Genomic DNA, 20,425 nt, shown 5'->3' with positions numbered 1-20,425 from the left:
GCTGAATTCCCAGGAGGGGGGAGAGGAGGGGGGGAGGTACTGATTTCAGTCCTGTAGCGTCAGGATTGCGTCAATTTGGGTTTCAACCACGTCTTCAGTCTCAGAGCTCTGTTAGTCAGAAGATCCAAACCACAGGACAAGGGCTCACGAATCACTGTGCAGAAGGGAAGGAGTAAACTACACCCTCCTTCCACTCACTCCCCCTCCCCATTCCGCTCAACCTCCTCCTCTTTCTAAAACCTTCCCGATCTTTCAAGCTTGTGTTTTCATCACGTTGGAAAACAAGGCTCCCTTGGCTGGGTTTTCTCTCTCTGTCTCCCTGAGTGGCTGGGGGATAAGGACGAGGGTTTTCAGCACCTCGGAGAGTGCACGAAGCAACCAACATGGCTCCGATCACAGCCAGCAGAGAAGAATTTGGTAAGCATCTCTTTACAACCTTAATGTCGAAGGCTTAGTTAAATGTCACTCAGGTGCTGGGGAAAGGCATATCTGCACTCCGATCCTTGGAGAAGCCAGCACTGGAAGCTTGGGGTACGCAGATTCTCTAATCCGACTAGCAGCCCCTTTCAAGCATTTTTCATGCCGTGCATGGATTTTACAGAAGGTTTTTTTAAAAAATATAGTTTTACAGTTTAGAGATGTGTCCCTCCCTCTCTCTAGATACTCACAGAGAAAAGAAGCAAAACATAAGGATTATATCTGGGAGTCAGGAGAGAAATGTTATTTGCTGTGATTTCAGTTTCTGGAAGCTGTGCGAAAGGGTTGGATGAGTCATCCCAAACTCATATTCGAAATACTCTCTGAATATTTGTCATGATTGATTTCTTCACGAGAGAAGTAGATAGCTGTATACTCAAACAGATTAGTCATTCACCCACCCACTCCTCTATCTATGGTATGTCTCTCTACCTATCCGTCTTATCTGTCACCCTCTCGCCTGTCATCAACCATGTTACTAATGGCATGCATGTAAAGTATTCCCCAATGATTTTTAACTTAGTATCATATACCTGCAAAAAACCTAAAGAGTACTAACTGGGTCTCAATTGCATTGGCCAGATCTTGGCATCCAAGTCAAGCAATTTCAAAAGTTTTCAGTATCAGTATCTCCAATCTCTTTAAACTTCAGATGGATCCGTCGTCTTTTTAGAGTTGGAGAGTAATATATAAATGCGTGCATGTAGTGCTGTTCTTTTCCAGCTCATCACAGGGTGGGTCGGTACCCACTTTCATTGGGATTATTATGATGAGATCGCTATCTGGGGCACCACACAGCTTCTTTGAAGTCAGAGTAGGTTCTTTCAGCTGTTTGGGGTCCCATCAAAGACAAGGAGGATCCACTGCCTTTTATTAGCGGTATGGGGTGAAGCTGATAGCCGTTGAAATGCTGCTGGCCCATGAGTCTGAGTGGGGGGGGGGACTCCAGATAGTACCCTTCTAAACTGACGCTTCTGCCTTGCTCTTTTTTCAGAAAGAGCCAAAGTCTAGTGTAATTCTGTGTCTCTGCTATACTATCTAGACAATCGATTTGCCTTATGAAAACAGCCACGGAGGCAGATCCGCTCACAGATATTTCACAGCACATTTTGTTCCAAGTTCTTCTTGTTCCACCCCTCTCGGATGTTTCTAATTTCATTTGCGACAGCTTGCTCACCTGATAAAAGGCTTTATGAGGGTAATTAATATCTAACTGCTGCATTCTTCCCATCAGCAGCGGCAACTGTAATGTGCAGCGTCATGCCTGCTGCTGAAGACACCCCGTCTGCATGCCGGCTTCAACAGAGTCTTTGCAAATGTGTCAATTGACCATTAAAAATCTGTTCAGCCAAGTTAATGATCCAACCTGGCCTCTTTCCCGAGGCATCTTACGCAACTGCCATTACCTCACTGCCGACAGGTTTTGTCTCAAGTCACAGCCACGTTATGCCTGACAAAATACACACATAAAGAGAGAGACCCACAGAAACCGAGCCGGTTGTAATGGCTCACTGACCACACAGATTCCAGCCATTAAGATGATTCTGGACACCACAACACACCCATATTGTGTGTGGTGGTTGTGTGAGGGTGTGGACAGACAGACAGACAGACAGACAGACAGACAGACAGACTCTTCCAACTCAAAAGCACAGAGGAACTGCAAAGAAGTCAGTTCTGTGTCAGAGAAAGATTACTATAAAAGTAGCAACGTAGGGCCAAGCTACAAGTGACAAATGACACTTGAATGGCAAGTGTATTTCTCCCTGTTCACTTGCCCTCCACTCAATCCACTTGCCAGGCAAGTGTCTTTCGTCATGTGTAGCTTGGCCCGTAGCTAGTGAGAGGGTGAAATGACACAGAGTTGAACCTTTCAACTGCTTTCTGATTTCCCCCCTTGGATTAAACTCAAAGTAATTCAGTGTTAAGGTCTCTGGGTTTTCGTCCAGTTTCTGGGTGTGCAATTTATCCGTAAAATGAATTTCCCTTCTCTTGGCCAACCGGGAGAGAACAGAGCAGTTGATGAGTCTGAGAGAATCGGTCTGTATCTCTTCCAGCCACTGCTCATCCTTTCCAAGAGAGACTTTCTCTCTCTCTCTCTCTCCCCCTATCTCTGTTTCTTACCCAGAAAGAGGACGGTAATCATTTGTTAGAATACCGGCGCTGTTATATAAAAGACACGATTACCTTCCTGCGCAAGCCGTGCCGTCACATTAATATTTCATGAGTGTGTCTCTCCCCCCGCCAACCTGTCCCCCCGCCCGTTTTGCTCAGAGGATGTAGACTTAGTCTTGATTGCTCCGACCAGCGTGCTGTGCTCCGACTCACTTAGAAATGTTACTTATGGACAGAATTGGATTTCCAATTAGTGGTGCTCATTTGGCCCTGCGCTGCTTACTCATGAAATGCTAATGACCTCCTCAGTGCCCCTCTTCAAGCCACATGCCAGATGTCGTCGCAGACTCCATGCTGTTCTTTCCTTTATGCTGGTCGAGATGTGGGCTGTATGAGCGATGGAAAGAAGGTCACAGCAAACAGATTTGGGTGCTACCGAGCGAAATGTTGTTACATTGAAATGTTAGGCTGTTTGGCCCAATCCTGTGCATGCTGCTTTACTCAGGTCTACGTCTTGCCAACTTCGTTGGGACTTAATTGCAGGAAAGAGTGCCTAGAATTGCAGTCTTACATACCTACAACCCCAGATAGCTTTTTAAAAATTCATCTGAGCTCCCATAGTTAGGTAGATTCTGTATTTAAAGAATTGATATACAATTTAAAGAATTGTGTATTAATGGTACACAATTGATGTATTTTTTTAAAAAAAGTCCAGAAATAATCAACTAAATGTGCAGGGGGAAAAATGACTGCTATATTTAATTTTGCTTGAACAGCTGGTACCATGAAAGTAGTAAGCATTTCCTAAGGCACTGTTGTTTCCCATTAAAGTTCGCACTCTCATGTCATGGCATAGCCCCTCCCAGGGTTCAATGATGTTTAGTTCATTGAAGATAAAGAGAAATCTGTTGATGGATATAAAAGTAGATGACATATATGCGAACAATACACATTTCAAATTCTCTTTTATCTGTAGACTACAAAGATGAGTGTGAAGGCTGGAAGGGTGAGCTTGAGATATTTATGCCAAGTGAATTGATACATTTTATTTACAGCAGTAGAGAAGTTGCTGAGAAATGCCACAATTATGCCACAATAAATATTTATAGCCAGAGTTTTCAATTCTTTTTTTTTTCCATTTTCATACCTGCAGGGGACACAAAATGTATGTGCATGTGGTTGGATAGAGTTTTGGGCAGTTCTAGTTCACTTTTACTCATTTCTTGTTCGTTTACTTTGACTTTGATTTCTGAAATCCAGCATTCATACCTTTGTTGCCATTTGCTTTGACTTGCAGATGAAATTCCAACAGTTGTTGGAATCTTCAGTGCCTTTGGGCTGGTGTTCACCGTCTCTCTCTTTGCTTGGATCTGCTGCCAACGCAAATCTTCCAAAACCAATAAGACCCCTCCTTACAAATTTGTCCATGTACTGAAGGGTGTCGATATTTATCCTGAGAACCTCAATAGCAAAAAGAAGTTTGGTGCAGATGACAAAAACGAAGCCAAAAACAAGCCTGTGATGCCAAAGAGCTCTCTCCATCTCGACCTGGAGAAACAAGATCTGAATGGAAACTTCCCCAAAACAATCCCTAAAATACCAAGTTCCTCTGATCTGGAGAACTTTACTCCAAAGCTCTTTCCAGAAAGGGAAAAAGATACAATATCCCCTGAAAGCCTGAAGTCCACGTCTTCAATATCTTCTGAGGAGAAACAAGATAAACTAGGGACTCTATTCTTTTCCATTGAATACAATTTTGAGAAGAAAGCATTCATGGTGAACATCAAAGAAGCACGTGGCTTGCCAGCCATGGATGAGCAGTCAATGACATCTGATCCATACATCAAAATGACAATACTCCCTGAGAAGAAACACAAGGTGAAAACGCGTGTGCTGAGGAAAACCTTAGATCCCGCCTTTGATGAAACCTTTACATTTTATGGGATCCCTTACACCCAGGTTCAAGATCTAAGCCTTCACTTTATGATACTGAGTTTCGACAGATTTTCCAGAGATGACATCATTGGAGAAGTCCTCTTTCCTCTCTCAGGGATCGAACTATCGGAAGGAAGAATGCTGATGAACAAGGAAATCATCAAAAAGAATGTTAGGGTAATTGATCTCAAATCTTATTTATGTGTGTTTTGCTGGCCCAGCATTGAAGGGATGGTTCAAACTCTTTTTGAACATATTATTTAACTGCTATAGCACAGTGGTTAATTGGTAGGGCTGTGAATCAGCACTCTGCTGGTTCAAATCCCACTACAGCCATGAGCTTAGCAGATGGCCTTGAGTAAGCCACACCTCTCAGCTCCAGCTCCCCAGCTTTATTGTGGGGATAAAGATAACCCTGGCTTTGTTCACCGCTCTGATTGAGGCACTAATTTGTCCAGGAGGGACAAATTATTACATACAGCTACTGTGGCATAGCGATTATTATTACAGACAGCTACTGTAGCATAGTGATTAAGTGGTAGGACTGTGCATCAGCACTCTGCTGGTTCAAATTCCACTACTGCCATGAGCTTAGCAGGTGGCCTGGGGTCAACCACTCCTCTCAGCCCCAGCTTCCAAGCTGTATTGTGACAATAAAGATAACCCTGACTTTGTTCATTGGGGTACTTACCTGTCCAGAGCAGTGTATAAGCATACTGTTATTTTATAAGTCCTGTAGACTTAAGCTATATAATTTCAAGAAGGTACTGCCTGTATAACTTTTTCATCTGTGCCAATCCAGGCAGAAAGGCCTTAAAGACATTTTTTGTAGTTGTCCCAGATTTAATTGGACAGGCCTTCAGGGGAAAGGGAATTGCTTCATTGTGGAACAAGCACTATATCTAGGCATACTTCCCACCCAACCCCATTTGCATGTAAGTCAGCTGCTCTCAAGAATATTCTCAATTGTTTTCAATCTGCCCGATAGTCAATTCATTGGCCCAACTAGCACAGCCCTGCATGGCAGAAACACTCCGGAGAATCAGGCAGAGAAAAATCTTTCCTGCTACTGAAGATCCTTTTTAGCAGGAATGTCAGGGAAGAAACATGGGACTCGATGTATTGTCGAAGGCTTTCACGGCCGGAGAACGATGGTTGTTGTGGGTTTTCCGGGCTGTATTGCAGTGGTCTTGGCATTGTAGTTCTTGACGTTTCGCCAGCAGCTGTGGCTGGCATCTTCAGAGGTGTAGCACCAAAAGATAGAGATATCTCAGTGTCCCCGTGGGACTGGGACTGGGACACTGAGAGATCTCTGTCTTTTGGTGCTACACCTCTGAAGATGCCAGCCACAGCTGCTGGCGAAACGTCAGGAACTACAATGCCAAGACCACGGCAATACAGCCCGGAAAACCCACAACAACCAAACTTGGGACTTCCCACACAGAAAGCATGTGTTCAAACTTTCAGGTACTTACCAGATCCCTATCAGTAGGTACATGCCTGAACAACATTGAACCCTAACAGGTTTTGCCATTAGATCTTTTTCCGAAGATCTTGATTAATTGCAATGATATCCCGTTATTTGTTCGAGAAACTCAAAGGGGTTATCCTTTTTCGTCCTTGCAAGTGCTCTGTGAGGTATATTAGGCTATGAGATAGTGGTTGATCCATGGTCACCTAGAGATCTTCAGAGACGAGTGAAAATTTGACTCCAAGTCTGAGTGGTCCAACCTTCTAGCCATGATGTCAAACTAGCCATCAGTATTTTGTCAACAGATGTTGAAGGAGGGTAACTTTTTTGTGGTGACTCCATTGTGAGGTGGTTCTCTGTTCTTCTGTATTGACCCATACAGGTCTCTTGTGCGATGCAACAACAGTCATCCATACACAATAGCACAGAAGGCCATACGTTGTGCTGACATCCAAAATCAATTGATCATAGTACATTACACGCTAAAGAACATGACTAGGGCGCATGACTGGGCAGGCATTTTTATGCCAACAATGGCCACCAGACATTGCAAATTATTCAACTGCAAGAAATCTGGGCATCGGCAGGGCAGGGTGGTAGAACCTATTATGATGCACTGCGAAGGTGTCCTAGATTTTGGTGTGTTGGTAACTTTTTAAAGATATGCATTTCATGAGACATTGGGTGGAATAGGTTTGGCCTACTTGGTCAGATAGCCCTGATCTGAATAGCCCAAGCAAGCCTGATACCACTAGATCTCAGAAGCTAAGCAGGATCGGCCTTGGTCAGTAATTGGATGGGAGACCTCCAATAGAGGCCAGGTCTGCAGAGGTAGGCAACGGCAAACCACCACTGTTAGTCTCTTGCCTTGAAAACCTCACCAGGGGTCACCATCAGTCAGACGTGACTTAAAGCACTTCCTTCCTCCATCACTTGGCCAGATCTAGCATACCATTGTAGACAAAAGTCAGTCCATGTTCTCTTGGAGGATAAGAATGTCAGTCTATGGTCAACAAGGCCAACATAGAGGACTGTTCCAAAAGGGACAGAAGTGTCTACATTCTACTGTCCGTACTGAACTGAGCAAGGTTCTGTAGCTATTAAACAGCCATAGCTTTAAGAGATGCAGCTTTTCTCCCCTCCCTGAACCACAAAAAGCCCAGATCAGTATGACTCATTTCTTTTTCCAATCATCAAAACCACTTTGAGAAAAAAAGATTTCATATCTGTACGCAAACACATTTTAGCTGGTGTCAGCAGGGGGAAGCAAAGAGACAAATGTGATAGTTATACATTCAAAAAGCCATTACATATCACTGTGTGGCAGAAATAGCCTGTGGGCTAAAATGGCCATGTTTTACCTGTGGAACTAGGAACCAAACTAGATGTGTCCTAGATTCAAGCCCAGTGGTACCTTGAAGTCCAACATGATTTTAAGGGTATAAGCTTCCGAGAGACAAAACTTCCACCATCAGCTGCAATCTGTGTAACACCATCTGAGTGCCATTTTATAAATTTAAGAACAGCTTTGGGATAAGCTAATTAGAACTGGAGCAGATGCAGATGGGATGGGTGCCTATCCCTTTTCTCTCCTCAGTTTTCCTGGTCCAAAGAGCTCCCCCCCCCCCATACACACACTCTCACACACAGCAAAGTTTCAATTGCATGTTTATCTCATTCTCAAAAAACTTTCTTCTAAACCTATAAAAGGGGAGCCATGTTCCAGACGACTCACCTCTTATCCCAGAGTGCAGGCACGCTAGTGTGCTCCTAGAGGGAATAAGAGGGGAGTCACTCCCTGGTGGTGTTCCCTGCCTGCAACAGCCCAATCCAGCCCCAATAGGGCTGAAACCGGTGGCTGCCAGGTACACAAGTGCAGCAGGGTGCCTGGCACGGCCCCTCCCCCAGCAGCATTCTCTTCCTGTGGAAGCCTGATCTGGTCTCAACGGGGCCAGAACAGGCTGCTGCCAGGCACACAAGCATGCCAGGAAGAAAGCACATTGTGGCACCCTCCCTTTGGAATGCACTATTGGAAGGCATGTGCTCAGCAGGACTTGAGCCAGTTTGGTGTTATGGTTAAGAGCGGCAGGACTCGAATTTGGAGAACCAGGTTTGATTCCTCACTCCTCCACCTGAAGTCAGCTGCATGACCTTGGGTCAGTCACAGCTGTCTCACTCTCTCAACCCCATCCACCTCACAGGGGTTTTTTCATGAGGATAATAATAACACACTTTGTAAACCACTCTGAGTGGACGTTAAGTTGTCCCAAAGAACAACTTGCCTGTCTTTTTCATCAGCAGAAAAGCTGGATGGATCCAATCCTAAATCTAGAACTTATGACCAAAGTGTGGATATTTTAAGGTTAAAATGAGATGTCAATCATAGCGAAGAACATGAGGCCCAGCTTAAATCTAAAAGGCTGTATTTTTAATGGGGTTTATGCAGTAGTAGAGGAAAGGATCCGGTATTCAGCTGTGCATTGATATCAATGGGATCTCCAAATGTATAACTGAAAGCTCAACTGGAGCCATAATAGTCAAGCAACCACAACCAGCTATTTCACAGTGCTTGGCTATGAACTGAGATTTACACAGGCAGTATACCAAGCTGATAGAATGTACTGTACCATCGTTAAGTGGGTGTCACGTTCATGTTACACACACACACACAAACTATGCAAGTAACCAGGGCTTTTTTTCTGGGAAAAGAGGTGGTGGAACTCAGTGGTGGAACTCAGGACCGCACAATTATGTCACTTTGGGTCAGCTGGAGCAAGGGGGTAGTTTTTTTTAAATTTTAAATCACCCTTGGCAAAAATGGTCACATGGCTGGTGGCCCCGCCCCCGATTTCCAGACAGAGCGGAGTTTAGATTGCCCTCCGCGCCAGGCTGGTCACATGGCTGGTGGCCTCCACCAGGTGTGGAGAGCAATCTAAACTCTCCTCTGTCTGGAGATAAGGGGTGGGGCCACCAGCCATGTGACCATTTTCAAGAGGTGCTGGAAGTCTGTTCCATCACATTCCAGCTGAAAAAAAGGCCCTGCCAGTAACTTATTAGTCTGTATGTTCAGGATTCACCTCAGCATTCTACCACCTTGTTTCCCATACTTTAAACTCGAAAAGAGTCCAGTAGCACCTTTATGACTAACCAACTTTTCTGTAGCATAAGCTTTTGAGAATCACAGTTCTCTTCGTCAGATGCATGGAGGGTAAGAAGAAACTGGTCAGATATATAGGTGGAGAGGAGAGGGGGGAGAAGATGCAATCAGTAGCTTCTGATAATGAGATAACCATTCATAGTCCCTATTCAATCCAAGCCTGAGTCAAATTTACATATGAATTCCAGTTCAGCAGCTTCCCATTGGATTCTGTTTTTGAAAGGTTTCTGTTGAACTAGAAACAAAAACCTTTCAAAAACAGAATCCAATGGGAAGCTGCTGAAATGGAATTCATATGTAAATTTGATTCACTCAGGCTTGGATTTAACAGATACTACGAATGGTTATCTCATTATCAGAAGTAACTGATCCCATTATCAGAAGCTACTGATTGCATCTACTCCCCCCTCCCCTCTCCACCTATATATCTGACCAGTTTCTTCTTACCCTCCATGCAGGGGCGGCGCCAGGGTTTCTGGCACCCACGGCTGCCCCCACATGCGAACATACATAGTGCGCGTGCACGCCCTTGGACTGCATGATGACATCACCGTGTGATGACGTCATCACACAGCAAAGCCAGCCCCATTGGCCGGCGGGTGGATGGGATGGTGCACGGAGCCTGCCTGCACTCTGCACACTGCCCTGGAAGCCTGACGTGCCTGGCCTGCAGTTGCTGTGCCTGGCCAGGGGCGTGTGGCGGTGGCGGTGGCAGCAGCGGTGGTGTGGGGCTGGCTGGCTGGCTACAGCAGTTGTGGGCCAGGCACACCAGCTACGTAGCGTACACCTCCCCCCCCAGCACCCTCTCCAGTGCCCCCTCTGGTGCCCCAACGCCTGCAGCACCCACCTCACTGCCTCAGTGGTAGCACTGGCCCTGCCTCCACGCATCTGATGAAGAGAACTGTGATTCTCGAAAGCTTATGCTACAATAAAGTTAGTTAGTCTTAAAGGTGCTACTGGACTCATTTCGATTTTGCTACTACAGACTAAAACGGCTAACTCCTCTGGATACTTTAAATTGAAATCAATAAATTCAGATTACAGAACTTGAGGTTATCTACAGGGAATCACAGTATAAATGCCACCCAGGTCTACTTCAGCTATACATGAAAATACCTGCCAACTTTTCATCACCGGATGATTCAATATTTGACTTTCAGATCCATGAATGAACTCTCATTTTCCAGATGAAAAGCAGTTGGTTTGAATGGATTTAGAGTGAGAGGAAAGTGCTATCTAAGGTGATTTATGTGCAATGGCTCATTAACACCTCTTGCTTATCACTGCGGTGACTGAACATGGATACACAAATTGCCCTGAAACACTGTGCAAACCAACACTCTTTTAGTTAGCAGATTCATGCGTAGCTGGCAACTTATAGCTACACAGATTGTTAGTCACCATTTTCAAAGGAAGGCACTTAGACAGTTGGTGTCAATTGATGCAGCCCTTCTGAAGACAAAAAAATAATGCTGGATTTTGCCTTGGTTAATGCAATGGTTAATGTTAATGGTTAACGTTATTCTAAACGGGTGATTTAAACTTCACAAGATAACAGACACTCAAGGCAATCTGTTTCAGGTTGGTAGATGTGTTACCCTGTTGTAGCAGAACAAAATTTGAGTCCAGTAGCACCTTAAACATTTGCCAGGGTATATGCTTTTGCAAGTCAAAGCTCAAAGTGAGTCAAAGCCGGGGGAAGTTTTGTCGGTCTCTGTGGTACTGCTGGACTCGTATTTTGTTTAAACTAATCTGAAGTACCTGGGAAAATAGGCTAGTATGGTTACATTGTCTTCAGTGGGGATAACCTGGCTGACATTCAAGTACTTCATAATGAATCAAATTCCAAGCCATATCTGTACCATCTACACACCATTAAAGTTAGTGGCAAACCTCCATTGATTTCTACCATGGCTTTGATCCACAAGTAATTAACCCACAAGTAATTGACCACGTCTCCAATCTTCAACCTTATTTAGTTTCCAGTGGTCCATTAAACCACAACAGGACTTCTGGAAGAAGAGACTTCTAGGTTTCATTCCTATTAACCTCAATGGTTCCGGCACTGAACCTGTGTGCTCGACTTGGCTGCAAGCCCTGCTGATACCAACAGCTCTTACTTCCTAGTAGATGCCTTTGTTATCAGGTTAAAAACCAGCCTTGAAAGTAACTTCAGCTTAACTTGCAGCCCATCTCTTATTAACATTCCAATTCTAATAGATGTTTCAAAGCCCAGACAACCAATAGCCCTTCCTAGGGACCTGCCTCAATATTGACTTGGTGGTAATTGCTTTCTCGAGATCAAGCATCAAATCAAATTGTTTCAGTGTGTACCGAACAATATTCCCATTTGCAGCAATTTATGATTTTTAACGCAGCAAGCCCTATCCATGACCTGAAAATGACTATGTTTGGTTTCTATTTCCTTTCTGACCAGTGAGGTGACAATATTGGTTGTTGCAAAATCTGATTTGTACCTGATATTTCCTCCAGTCTATTGACATGCTAATGCTCCCAAGTTTATTTGTGACAATGTTTCAATAAACTGTAGGGCAAAAGGTTTGATGCCACATATTGGTGCTCGGGGGGGTGGGGGGTGGAATTCCCCAAATGTATACCAAACACAGTCTGAAGTGCATGCATAACAAATCTGTGCAGGTGGAAGTGATTTTTTAAAAATTCAAATGACAGCGCCTATCTATAGCCCCTGGCAGCTTACAATAGGGCAGTGGGTGGAGGTTTGCAAACTGTTGTCCAAAATATGAATGAAGACCCTCTGCTTGTACTTTCAATGTGCTAAAACTGTCATGCTAGATTAGAGTGATCAAGCAGAATGCAAAGATGCACATTACAAGCTCTGGAGCATCTGTCCTTTACCTCCTAACAGTGCAATCCTAAGAAGAGTTACTCCAGTCTAAGCTCATTGAAATCAATGGGCTTAGACTGGAGTAACTCTTCTTAGGATTGCACTGTTAGAGTCCCAACTGCCCCCAATAAAAATTTCAGCATATTCTCCAGACCTGCATCTAATGAGAAAATTGAAGAGTGTGTGTGCGTGTTCGTGCAGAAATCGTGATTATTGATTCATTACATCTTTAATCATTTCTTCCCCAACAATCAAAGAAATCACAGTCCAATTCCAAATGGCAAGCCAACAGCAAACAATAAGCCAATTCAGTAAAACAAAACCCGCCCCTTTGGTATTTAAAAACTCTGATTTCCTCAAAGGCCTGGGGGAGCTGGGGAGTTATAATTCACCTTCAAAAGATCAATGCACAAAGACGAGGTAAAATAGGCCTCTGTGAGGAAGGTGGTGATGACAATTTGTAAGATGCCCTGCCTTCTTGCTCTTCTGTTTCCTAAACAATTTTCTGTAAGGACAAGGGGAGCAATTAAACCTTTAGATGTTACTTGGACCTACCAGCCATGCCATTCTGAACCATAAAAGTTCTAGATGTCTCTTATATGAGGTCCACCAAGTATCTCCCACACTCCTTCTCTCAGAGTTAAAATTCTTCATATTTTAGTTATGTGATTTGTCCATTCCGGAAATGTATTGTCAGAAAGTGGGTGGATAATTGATTGGCACCACAGAAGGAGCTGTACCTCCACAGCAGACCACATGTTCCTCATACAGAAGTCCCCAAGTTCAGTATCTGGCATCTTCACTTAAAAGGATCTCAGATGGCAGTGTTGGAGAGAAAACTATTGTCTGAGCCTTGGTTGAGCTACTGGCTGTCAGCCAGAAATCAATGGGCTTAGACTGGAGTAACTCTTCTTACTCCAATTGCATGTGAGGCAGCTTTGTATAGTTTACTTACCTGCTGCTGAGAACAATTTGAATTATTTGTTTTTATAAATGACTCCAGATTTGCTGTGTCTCATGTCCTTAGGTTGGACATCTTGGGAAGACCGTTATGCCCAAATCCCATTGATACCAATAGAGCAGGTTGGTCACAAATAGCTAGTCTCCTTGATTTCAATGAACTAGAGGTATTCTTATAATTATTACTAATAACAATGAGTATTATTACTAGGATGGGCAACTTTCTATAGATCAGGGCCTTATGTGTTGAACATTTAGGAAAGGGCTGTATGAATATCAGTATCTTAAAAAGTTTTAAATAGTCCCGTCACAAAGTTCTATGTTTTTTCAAACGGCCATAGAATTTGATACACCAGATATATTTGGATCTGAGGGTCAAGCTACAAGTGACGAATTACACTTGCCTGTAAGTGAACAGACTCATATGTATTCGTCCCTGTTCACTTGCACTCCACTTGCACTCCACTTGATCACATGTATTTCTCCCTGTTCACTTGCACTCCACTTGCACTCTGCTCAATCGCATGTATTCCTCCCTGTTCACTTGCACTCCACTTACACTCCACTCGATCACACGTATTCCTCCTTATTCACTTGCACTCCACTCGATCACATGTATTCCTCCCTGTTCACTTGCACTCCACTTGCACTCCACTTGATCACATGTATTTCTCCCTGTTCACTGGCACTCCGCTTGCACTCCACTCAATTGCATGTATTCCTCCCTGTTCACTTGTGTTCTACTTGCACTCCACTCGATCATGTAGTGATCAAGTGGAGAGCAAGTGAATGGCAAGTGAACAGGGAGGAATACACGTGAGTCTGTTCACTTGCCAGGCAAGCGTAAATCGTCACTTGTAGCTTGGCTCTGAGTATATCACTGAGTCAAGGTAAATTGAAATGCATCAGTATTGCCCCAAATGTTATCATTGATTCAAAATGTTGCATATCTTTCCTATTCTGCAGAAGTCTTCTGGGCGTGGAGAGTTGCTAATTTCTCTGTGTTACCAGTCCACAACGAATACTCTCACTGTGGTTGTTTTAAAAGCCAGACACCTACCCAAAGCTGATGTTTCAGGATTATCAGGTACTTTTAAGTGCATTTTTACAATTACATACTGCGATTTACAATTTACTCTGTGTCAAAAACTTGTGATGTCATGTAGTAATCTTATGCTCTAAGATTCGGATTTCATCCAATAGACTTCCTGGCACTGTCCATTCACAAGCCTTACAGCCGTCTTTAGCCACAGAAGAGATTAAGGGTTGGCAAGCTGTGAACTTCAGCACAAACACAAAATTCAAGTGAATTTACCTTGAAATGCTAGGAGTTTTTCTCCTCTTTGCACCTAAACACTAGGATGAGTTTTTTAAAGTGACTGCTATTGGCTAGATTGCATTACCTTCCTTTTGCATCTGTGAAGTTAGAAGGATATATTCGAGAAATTATTGCAAGAAGTCACTACCAGATTAGCTGGACAGGCATGGAAAGTGCACAGAGACACATAAGCAGTAAGTTTCCACTAAAAAAAAAAAATCCTTTTTTTCTTTCATGTTCATTTTAAAATTAGAGACAACCATGGTAGATGAATGGCAGAGGGAGCAGCCACTGCAAGAAAGAGATCTAATCATGTGAGAAAATGTTGCGATTTCACTAAGAGACGCTCTACCCGAGCCGTCTTACACCAGGACGCTCAAGTGAAGGGAGACTCAATGTTAGCCAGGAAACATGGGAGTTTAAAAGAGAGCAGAAGGCTTCGTCACTTTCACCTCTCCACAAAGAGCCGGAGGTGACTCCTTGGAGGGTTTGTGAAGGCTGTGTTAATTTCACCTCGCACTCTGGGAGGCAAAGAAGAGATAAACAAACCCTCCGTGGAGCAATCTCCAGCTCTCTGTAGAGAGGTGGAAGTGAGGAAGCCTTCAGCTCTGTCTTTTAAACTCTTACGTTTCCTTGTTAACTTTGCATCTCTCTTCACTTGAGCGTTCTCGGGTAAGAGGTCTTGTGTAGAGAGACTGTAACTGCATTCAGATTTGCTTAGATGCAGGGCTTTTTTTCAGCTGGAACGCAGTGGAACGGAGTTCTGGAACCTCTTGAAAAGATTCACATGGGCTGGTGGCCCCGCCCCCTGATCTCCAGACAGAGGGGGGTTGAGATTGCCCTCGGCGCCAGAGGGGGGTTGAGATTGTCCTCCACGCCAATCTCAACTCCCCTGTGTCTGGAGATCAGGGGGCGGGGCCACCAGCCCATGTGACCATTTTCTCCAAGGGCAACCTACTGAGTTCCACCACCTCTTTTCCCAGAAAAAAAGCCCTGCTTAGATGTGTCCACACATGGTCACTCAATGACCAGCTCTTTGATCATGACTAAAGAGCAGAATAGGAGCTGAACTGCTGGGTGTTCCAGCATAATTGATTAGGTGTGCAACATCAGGGCCTGCAATAGGCAGGGTGTATGAAGCCCAGCCTAGTAAAGATACCAGGGGTCTTGGCTAGTAGAATAGTACAGCAACTCAAGTGTTCATAAAGTTCCCACTCTGCATTGTTTTTTTAAATTTGTGTTGGCCAAAGGCCATAACAAAAGAGTGACGTAAAACGTGACATTAAAAATGAGGAAGCAGAATGTCAAAAGGATACAATGAACACAAGACTGTTAATGATTTATTTACAGACTAACGTATAGTCATTGAAAAGACACTGATAATATTTTGCATCGGCCGCAGCAAAATTAGCTCCCTTTGATGTGGGTTCCTTTTGACTAATAAGGGGCTAAACTAGCTTTGGCGTGGATGGTGGTGACCATCCAATAATTGAGGCTGAAACTTCATGGAGAGCTAGTAACATGCACAGACCTCCATATTATAGGCTGGCACAGTCATTTGTGTTATGCAGCCAGCTGTATGAACTTCTTCTTATCAGTGCCACCTTGGAGCACATTCTCATGCTCCTCAGGAGTAAAAGCTAGAGAAGAAATCAGAGTATGTACCTAAGATTAGACCCTGACCTGGATAGCCCAGGTGAGCTGATCTCATCAAATCTCAGAAGTAGAGATGGGCACGAACCAAAATACGAACCAAAATTAAGCACGAACGAGGCAGGTTTGTGGTTCATGAACCACGGTTCGTCAGATCCCATTTCTGATGAACCGCCATGAAATTTAGGCTGGTTCATTTGGTTCATTTTTTGGTTCGTCACTGCAGACAGCCTGGTGCCAATCAATCAGTTTCCTAGGCAACAGGGGATGGACTTCCTGCAGACCTTCTGCTGACCCAGAACTGACCTGCTGCTGGCCTGGAAGTGACCTTCTGCTGACCTGGAAGTAATGATTTTCTGACCTGGATGTGATGTTTTCATGAACCAAATAAACCGGTTCCCAAACCAGGGGCAGGTTTGTGAAAGTTTGTGGTTCATGGTTCATGAAATTTGATGAACCACGAACCACATGGTTCATTTTTTTTTCTGGTTCATGCCCATCTCTACTCAGAAGCTCAGTAGGGTCGGCCTTGGTTAGTAAGTGTATGGGAGAACTCCAACAAAGACCAGGGTTGCAGAGGCAGGCCATGGCAAACCACCTCTGTTAGTCTCCAGCCATGAAAAACCCAGTAGGGGTTGTCATAAGTCAGCGATGACTTGAGGGCACTCTCCACCACCACCACCTAAGACCAGACAAGTAACTCCTAAGGAAGTGCTCTGGAATGCCCTTATGCCAAACACTGTGACCTTTGGAAACAACTTGCTTCTCCTCCAAGAAGCAAAGGGCCCATCTGGGCTCTCCGCCAACTCACTGAAGTATGAGATGCTCCATAAAAGCCCAAGAGGTATTATGTTTGTATTTGAAGAAGGCACCAATTTGGTAACAGCAACTTCTCAGAAGATACTTGGCTTGGACCCTCAAGCATTTTATTGAACTTCCTATTGTTTTGTGATTGGATTGTGCTCCTATGATAGCCATTTTGTGACTGGTCATGGTCACACCTCCAACAGCAGCCATTGGATCATGGTGGACCCTGTCCATTTCTCCCCAAATTCCAAAAACACCTAACAAGGTAGGGGACCCCTGGAATAGAGAAAGACAAGGAGAACTATACATTCAAATTGCACTGCAGTCACAGAATAACATATATGCCCTCCTTACAACACCCTGATCTGGATAGCCCAGGCAAGCCTGATCTTGTCAGATCTCGGAAGCTAAGCAGGGTCACCTCAGTTAGTAATTAGATGGGAGACCTCCAAGGAAAACCAAGGTTGCTGAGGCAGGCAATGGCAAACCACCTCTGTTAGTCTCTTGCCTTGAAAACCCCACCAGGGGTTGCCATAAGTTGGCTACCAACTTGATCACACTTTCCACCACCAATCCTTACAACAGCACTTTAAGATTGGGCCGGTATAATATTCTTACTACAAGTGGGAGGCAGAGAGAAAATGGCTTACTAAGGGGATCTATTGAGGGTATGGCAGAGCAGAGATTTGAACTGGCAACATTCACCGTGCTTTTTCTTAGCCTCTATGCTTACCAGCTCCCGAGAAGCTATCTTCTTGGATTGTTTTTTAAGCCAAGAACCCACATGAGATCCTACCCTATAATGTATTTGTTGGATGTTACTTGTCTTTGCAGACCCGTACGTCAAAGTGAACCTCTATCATGCCAAGAAAAGGATCTCAAAAAAGAAAACCCATGTCAAGAAGTGTACCCCCAATGCGGTGTTCAATGAACTTTTTGTCTTTGACATTCCTTGTGAAGGCCTCGAAGAGATCAGCATTGAGTTCTTGGTTTTGGATTCAGATAGGGGGTCCCGGAATGAAATCGTTGGCCGCTTAACCTTGGGGGCTTCTGCGGAAGGAACAGCTGGAGAACATTGGAAGGAAATCTGTGATTACCCTAGGAGACAGATTGCCAAATGGCATGCGCTGTGTGACGGCTAAGTGCCTGACAAGAGGTTGGATGGAACTTTTTAATGAAAATAATACCATAGGCAAGGATCAATTTTCTTTCTTTGCAATGTGTAATCACAGGCTTGAGACAAAAAAACCCACTTTTTTTTAGTTAAGACTGAATTGAATTATCAGAACAGAAGGTAACCACATTTTCTCATTCAGTTAAGGGTTTGGGGTTTTTTTTGCAAGCTATAAAAACTTGACATAATTTCATCAGAGGTTCATACTCTATTGGAGTTTACACAGTGATAGAGACACAAAATGCTGTAAACATAATTAAGAAATCTTTTTTGATTACAAAAGTCACCAGGAAACCTAGATTACTGCCGTCACCCGGACGATGATAACCTCATTAATATATGATGCTAGACATAGAAACATCTGTGTTTTGTAAAGCCTAAAATAAAACTGAATGGGTGGGGTGTTTCCTTCAGCTTCAAAGCAACCTTCTCCCATGAAAATTCAACCACTATTTTTTTTCAAAAGGTAGGCTGTGTGTGCTTTGTACAATCTGAAGATTTGCACCATTTTTCAATACTTGCCTTGCATGTCACCCCCCCCCCCCCACAAGCCAATTTGTCTGATAACGCAAAGAATCAATATTTTGATTCTGAAAAGGAGAGAGATGCCATTACCTGAAACAGATACATTAGAAAACTCCCCAAAATGACTCATTTTGTTTATCAAAGGACTTAGAAGATGATGAAAATAAGGATGATTCAAGCTTTAAGTATAGTTTTTTATTATATATACAGGGCTTTTTTTCTGGGAAAAGAGGTGGTGGAACTCAGGGCTGCACAACGACATCAATTTGGGTCAGCTGGAACAAGGGGGGAGTTTTTAAAAATTTAAATCACCCTCGGCGAAAATGGTCACATGGCCGGTGGCCCTGCCCCCTGATCTCCAGACAGAGGGGAGTTTAGATTGCCCTCCGTGCCAGTGGCATGGAGGGCAATCTAAATCCCCCTCTGTCTGGAGACCAGGGGGCAGGGCCACCAGCCATGTGACCATTTTCAAGAGGTGCCGGAACTCCATTCCACCACATTATAGCTGAAAAAAAAGCCCTGTATATATAAACATTTCTAGCCAAGGTTAAACCAAGTGTACATCCGTGGTATGTTTTGAAATGGCTTCTAATTCCAAAATGACAGCCTTTACCCCAATTTTCTCCCTGCTTTGTTACACTAAGAACATAATGAAAAAAGCCTTTAAAAATTAAACATTGAAAGGCTATTAATATGGCATGGATCCTGCAAAAACTTACCATTATCAGGAGGCAATGTTTTAGAAGAATAAGGCTCCCTGAGAGCTTTATACCTCATTCTAGCACAACATGTAGATAAGCTGTTTCCCATAGGCATTCATTTAGCTTCATTACATTCGTGTTATTGGCCAGTTGTGTTGAAAGTGGGAGGGGTGATGGGTGGCCAATGCCATTCAGGTTTTAAACATGCATGCATTATATGATTAGAACTTTTGCCAGATTAGAGGAACAGTTGTCTAATATAAAGCCCGTCTTTCCTAACTTATGATTGGTCAAATCAAACCTAGGACCTGCCAATTGATCTATAACTTTTTTTTTGTGCAATCTAAGACAGACAATGAACACAGAATTGTGCTCAACTTGGTAGGTCGCGGGTTGAGTGGTCATATACCAAGCCAACAAACGCACAAAAGTATACCCCCTGTCGGAAACCTGTGAAAAAAGTATTCAAATGTTTACATTCAAAAGCATTTTGAAGCTGTCTGATTAGCACAATAACAGTTGGAAAGTTTCCTAACCTATCCTTTGTAGGTGGATACTTGATCTTGGAGGAATTCTTCGTTCCCCTATTGCCTAGGATATTCTCCAGGACAGCATTCACTTCTACGTGCGTGTTTTTTAGCAAGTCCACGGGAGGAATGCAAGTGGAAAACATGATGACAAACTTTGTGGATTTTCCTGGATGATCCTGCAGACATAAGCTAGCAGAGATCTAGTAGCTACATTATGGGATCCTTTATGCAGATGCCATGTCTGGTATGATATTTTCCAGACATGTCTTTGTGGAAGTCATCCCAAATGAACTCTGATGGAGTCAAAGCTCATATGGGCAGCTTCAGATCAAAATTTCACTTTGTGAAGGAGTCACAGCCTCACCCTTTTCTCTGTGAATATATCTGAAGCTTTGTTTAGAGGGTAGAATGATAATGCAGACCTAAAAGGGTTGGAAAGGATAAGACGCTACCGATTTTTCATTAGTTCCACTCGCGTGATGGAGCACCTTTTTGCTCAAGTAGACCTAGTGATGTTTGAGAAGTAGACATGCTGTACCTACTTCCTGATAAAGATGAAATGCTTGAGGCTTTGTGCCAAAGAATGGCTGTATTAACAAATAACAAACAAGGACGTGCTGATATCTAGGTGGTACCGCTATCTCTGGCAAGTTTTATCAGGCACTGTAAAAAGTTACGTTGGTACAATATTTGTGATGAGAAGACCACTCTGATTGATTTTGATTGAAAACACCAG

The 20,425-nt window shown here is 43.7% G+C and overlaps 1 protein-coding gene across 1 annotated transcript; it reads left to right on the top strand.

The window, feature by feature from the left end:
* Positions 1-383: 383 nt before the first annotated feature.
* Positions 384-17,901, top strand: SYT4 (synaptotagmin 4). Its single transcript, XM_054987263.1, has 4 exons — positions 384-415; positions 3,942-4,704; positions 13,948-14,068; positions 17,594-17,901. The coding sequence occupies exons 1-4, from the start codon at positions 384-386 to the stop codon at positions 17,899-17,901; spliced, it is 1,224 nt and encodes a 407-aa protein (XP_054843238.1).
* Positions 17,902-20,425: the final 2,524 nt, after the last annotated feature.

Source organism: Eublepharis macularius, chromosome 8 (assembly GCF_028583425.1).
Source record: "Eublepharis macularius isolate TG4126 chromosome 8, MPM_Emac_v1.0, whole genome shotgun sequence".
Classification (NCBI taxonomy): Eukaryota; Metazoa; Chordata; class Lepidosauria; order Squamata; family Eublepharidae; genus Eublepharis; species Eublepharis macularius.
Note: the sequence above shows the minus strand (reverse complement) of the source record. Positions and strands in the feature narration are given on the sequence as shown.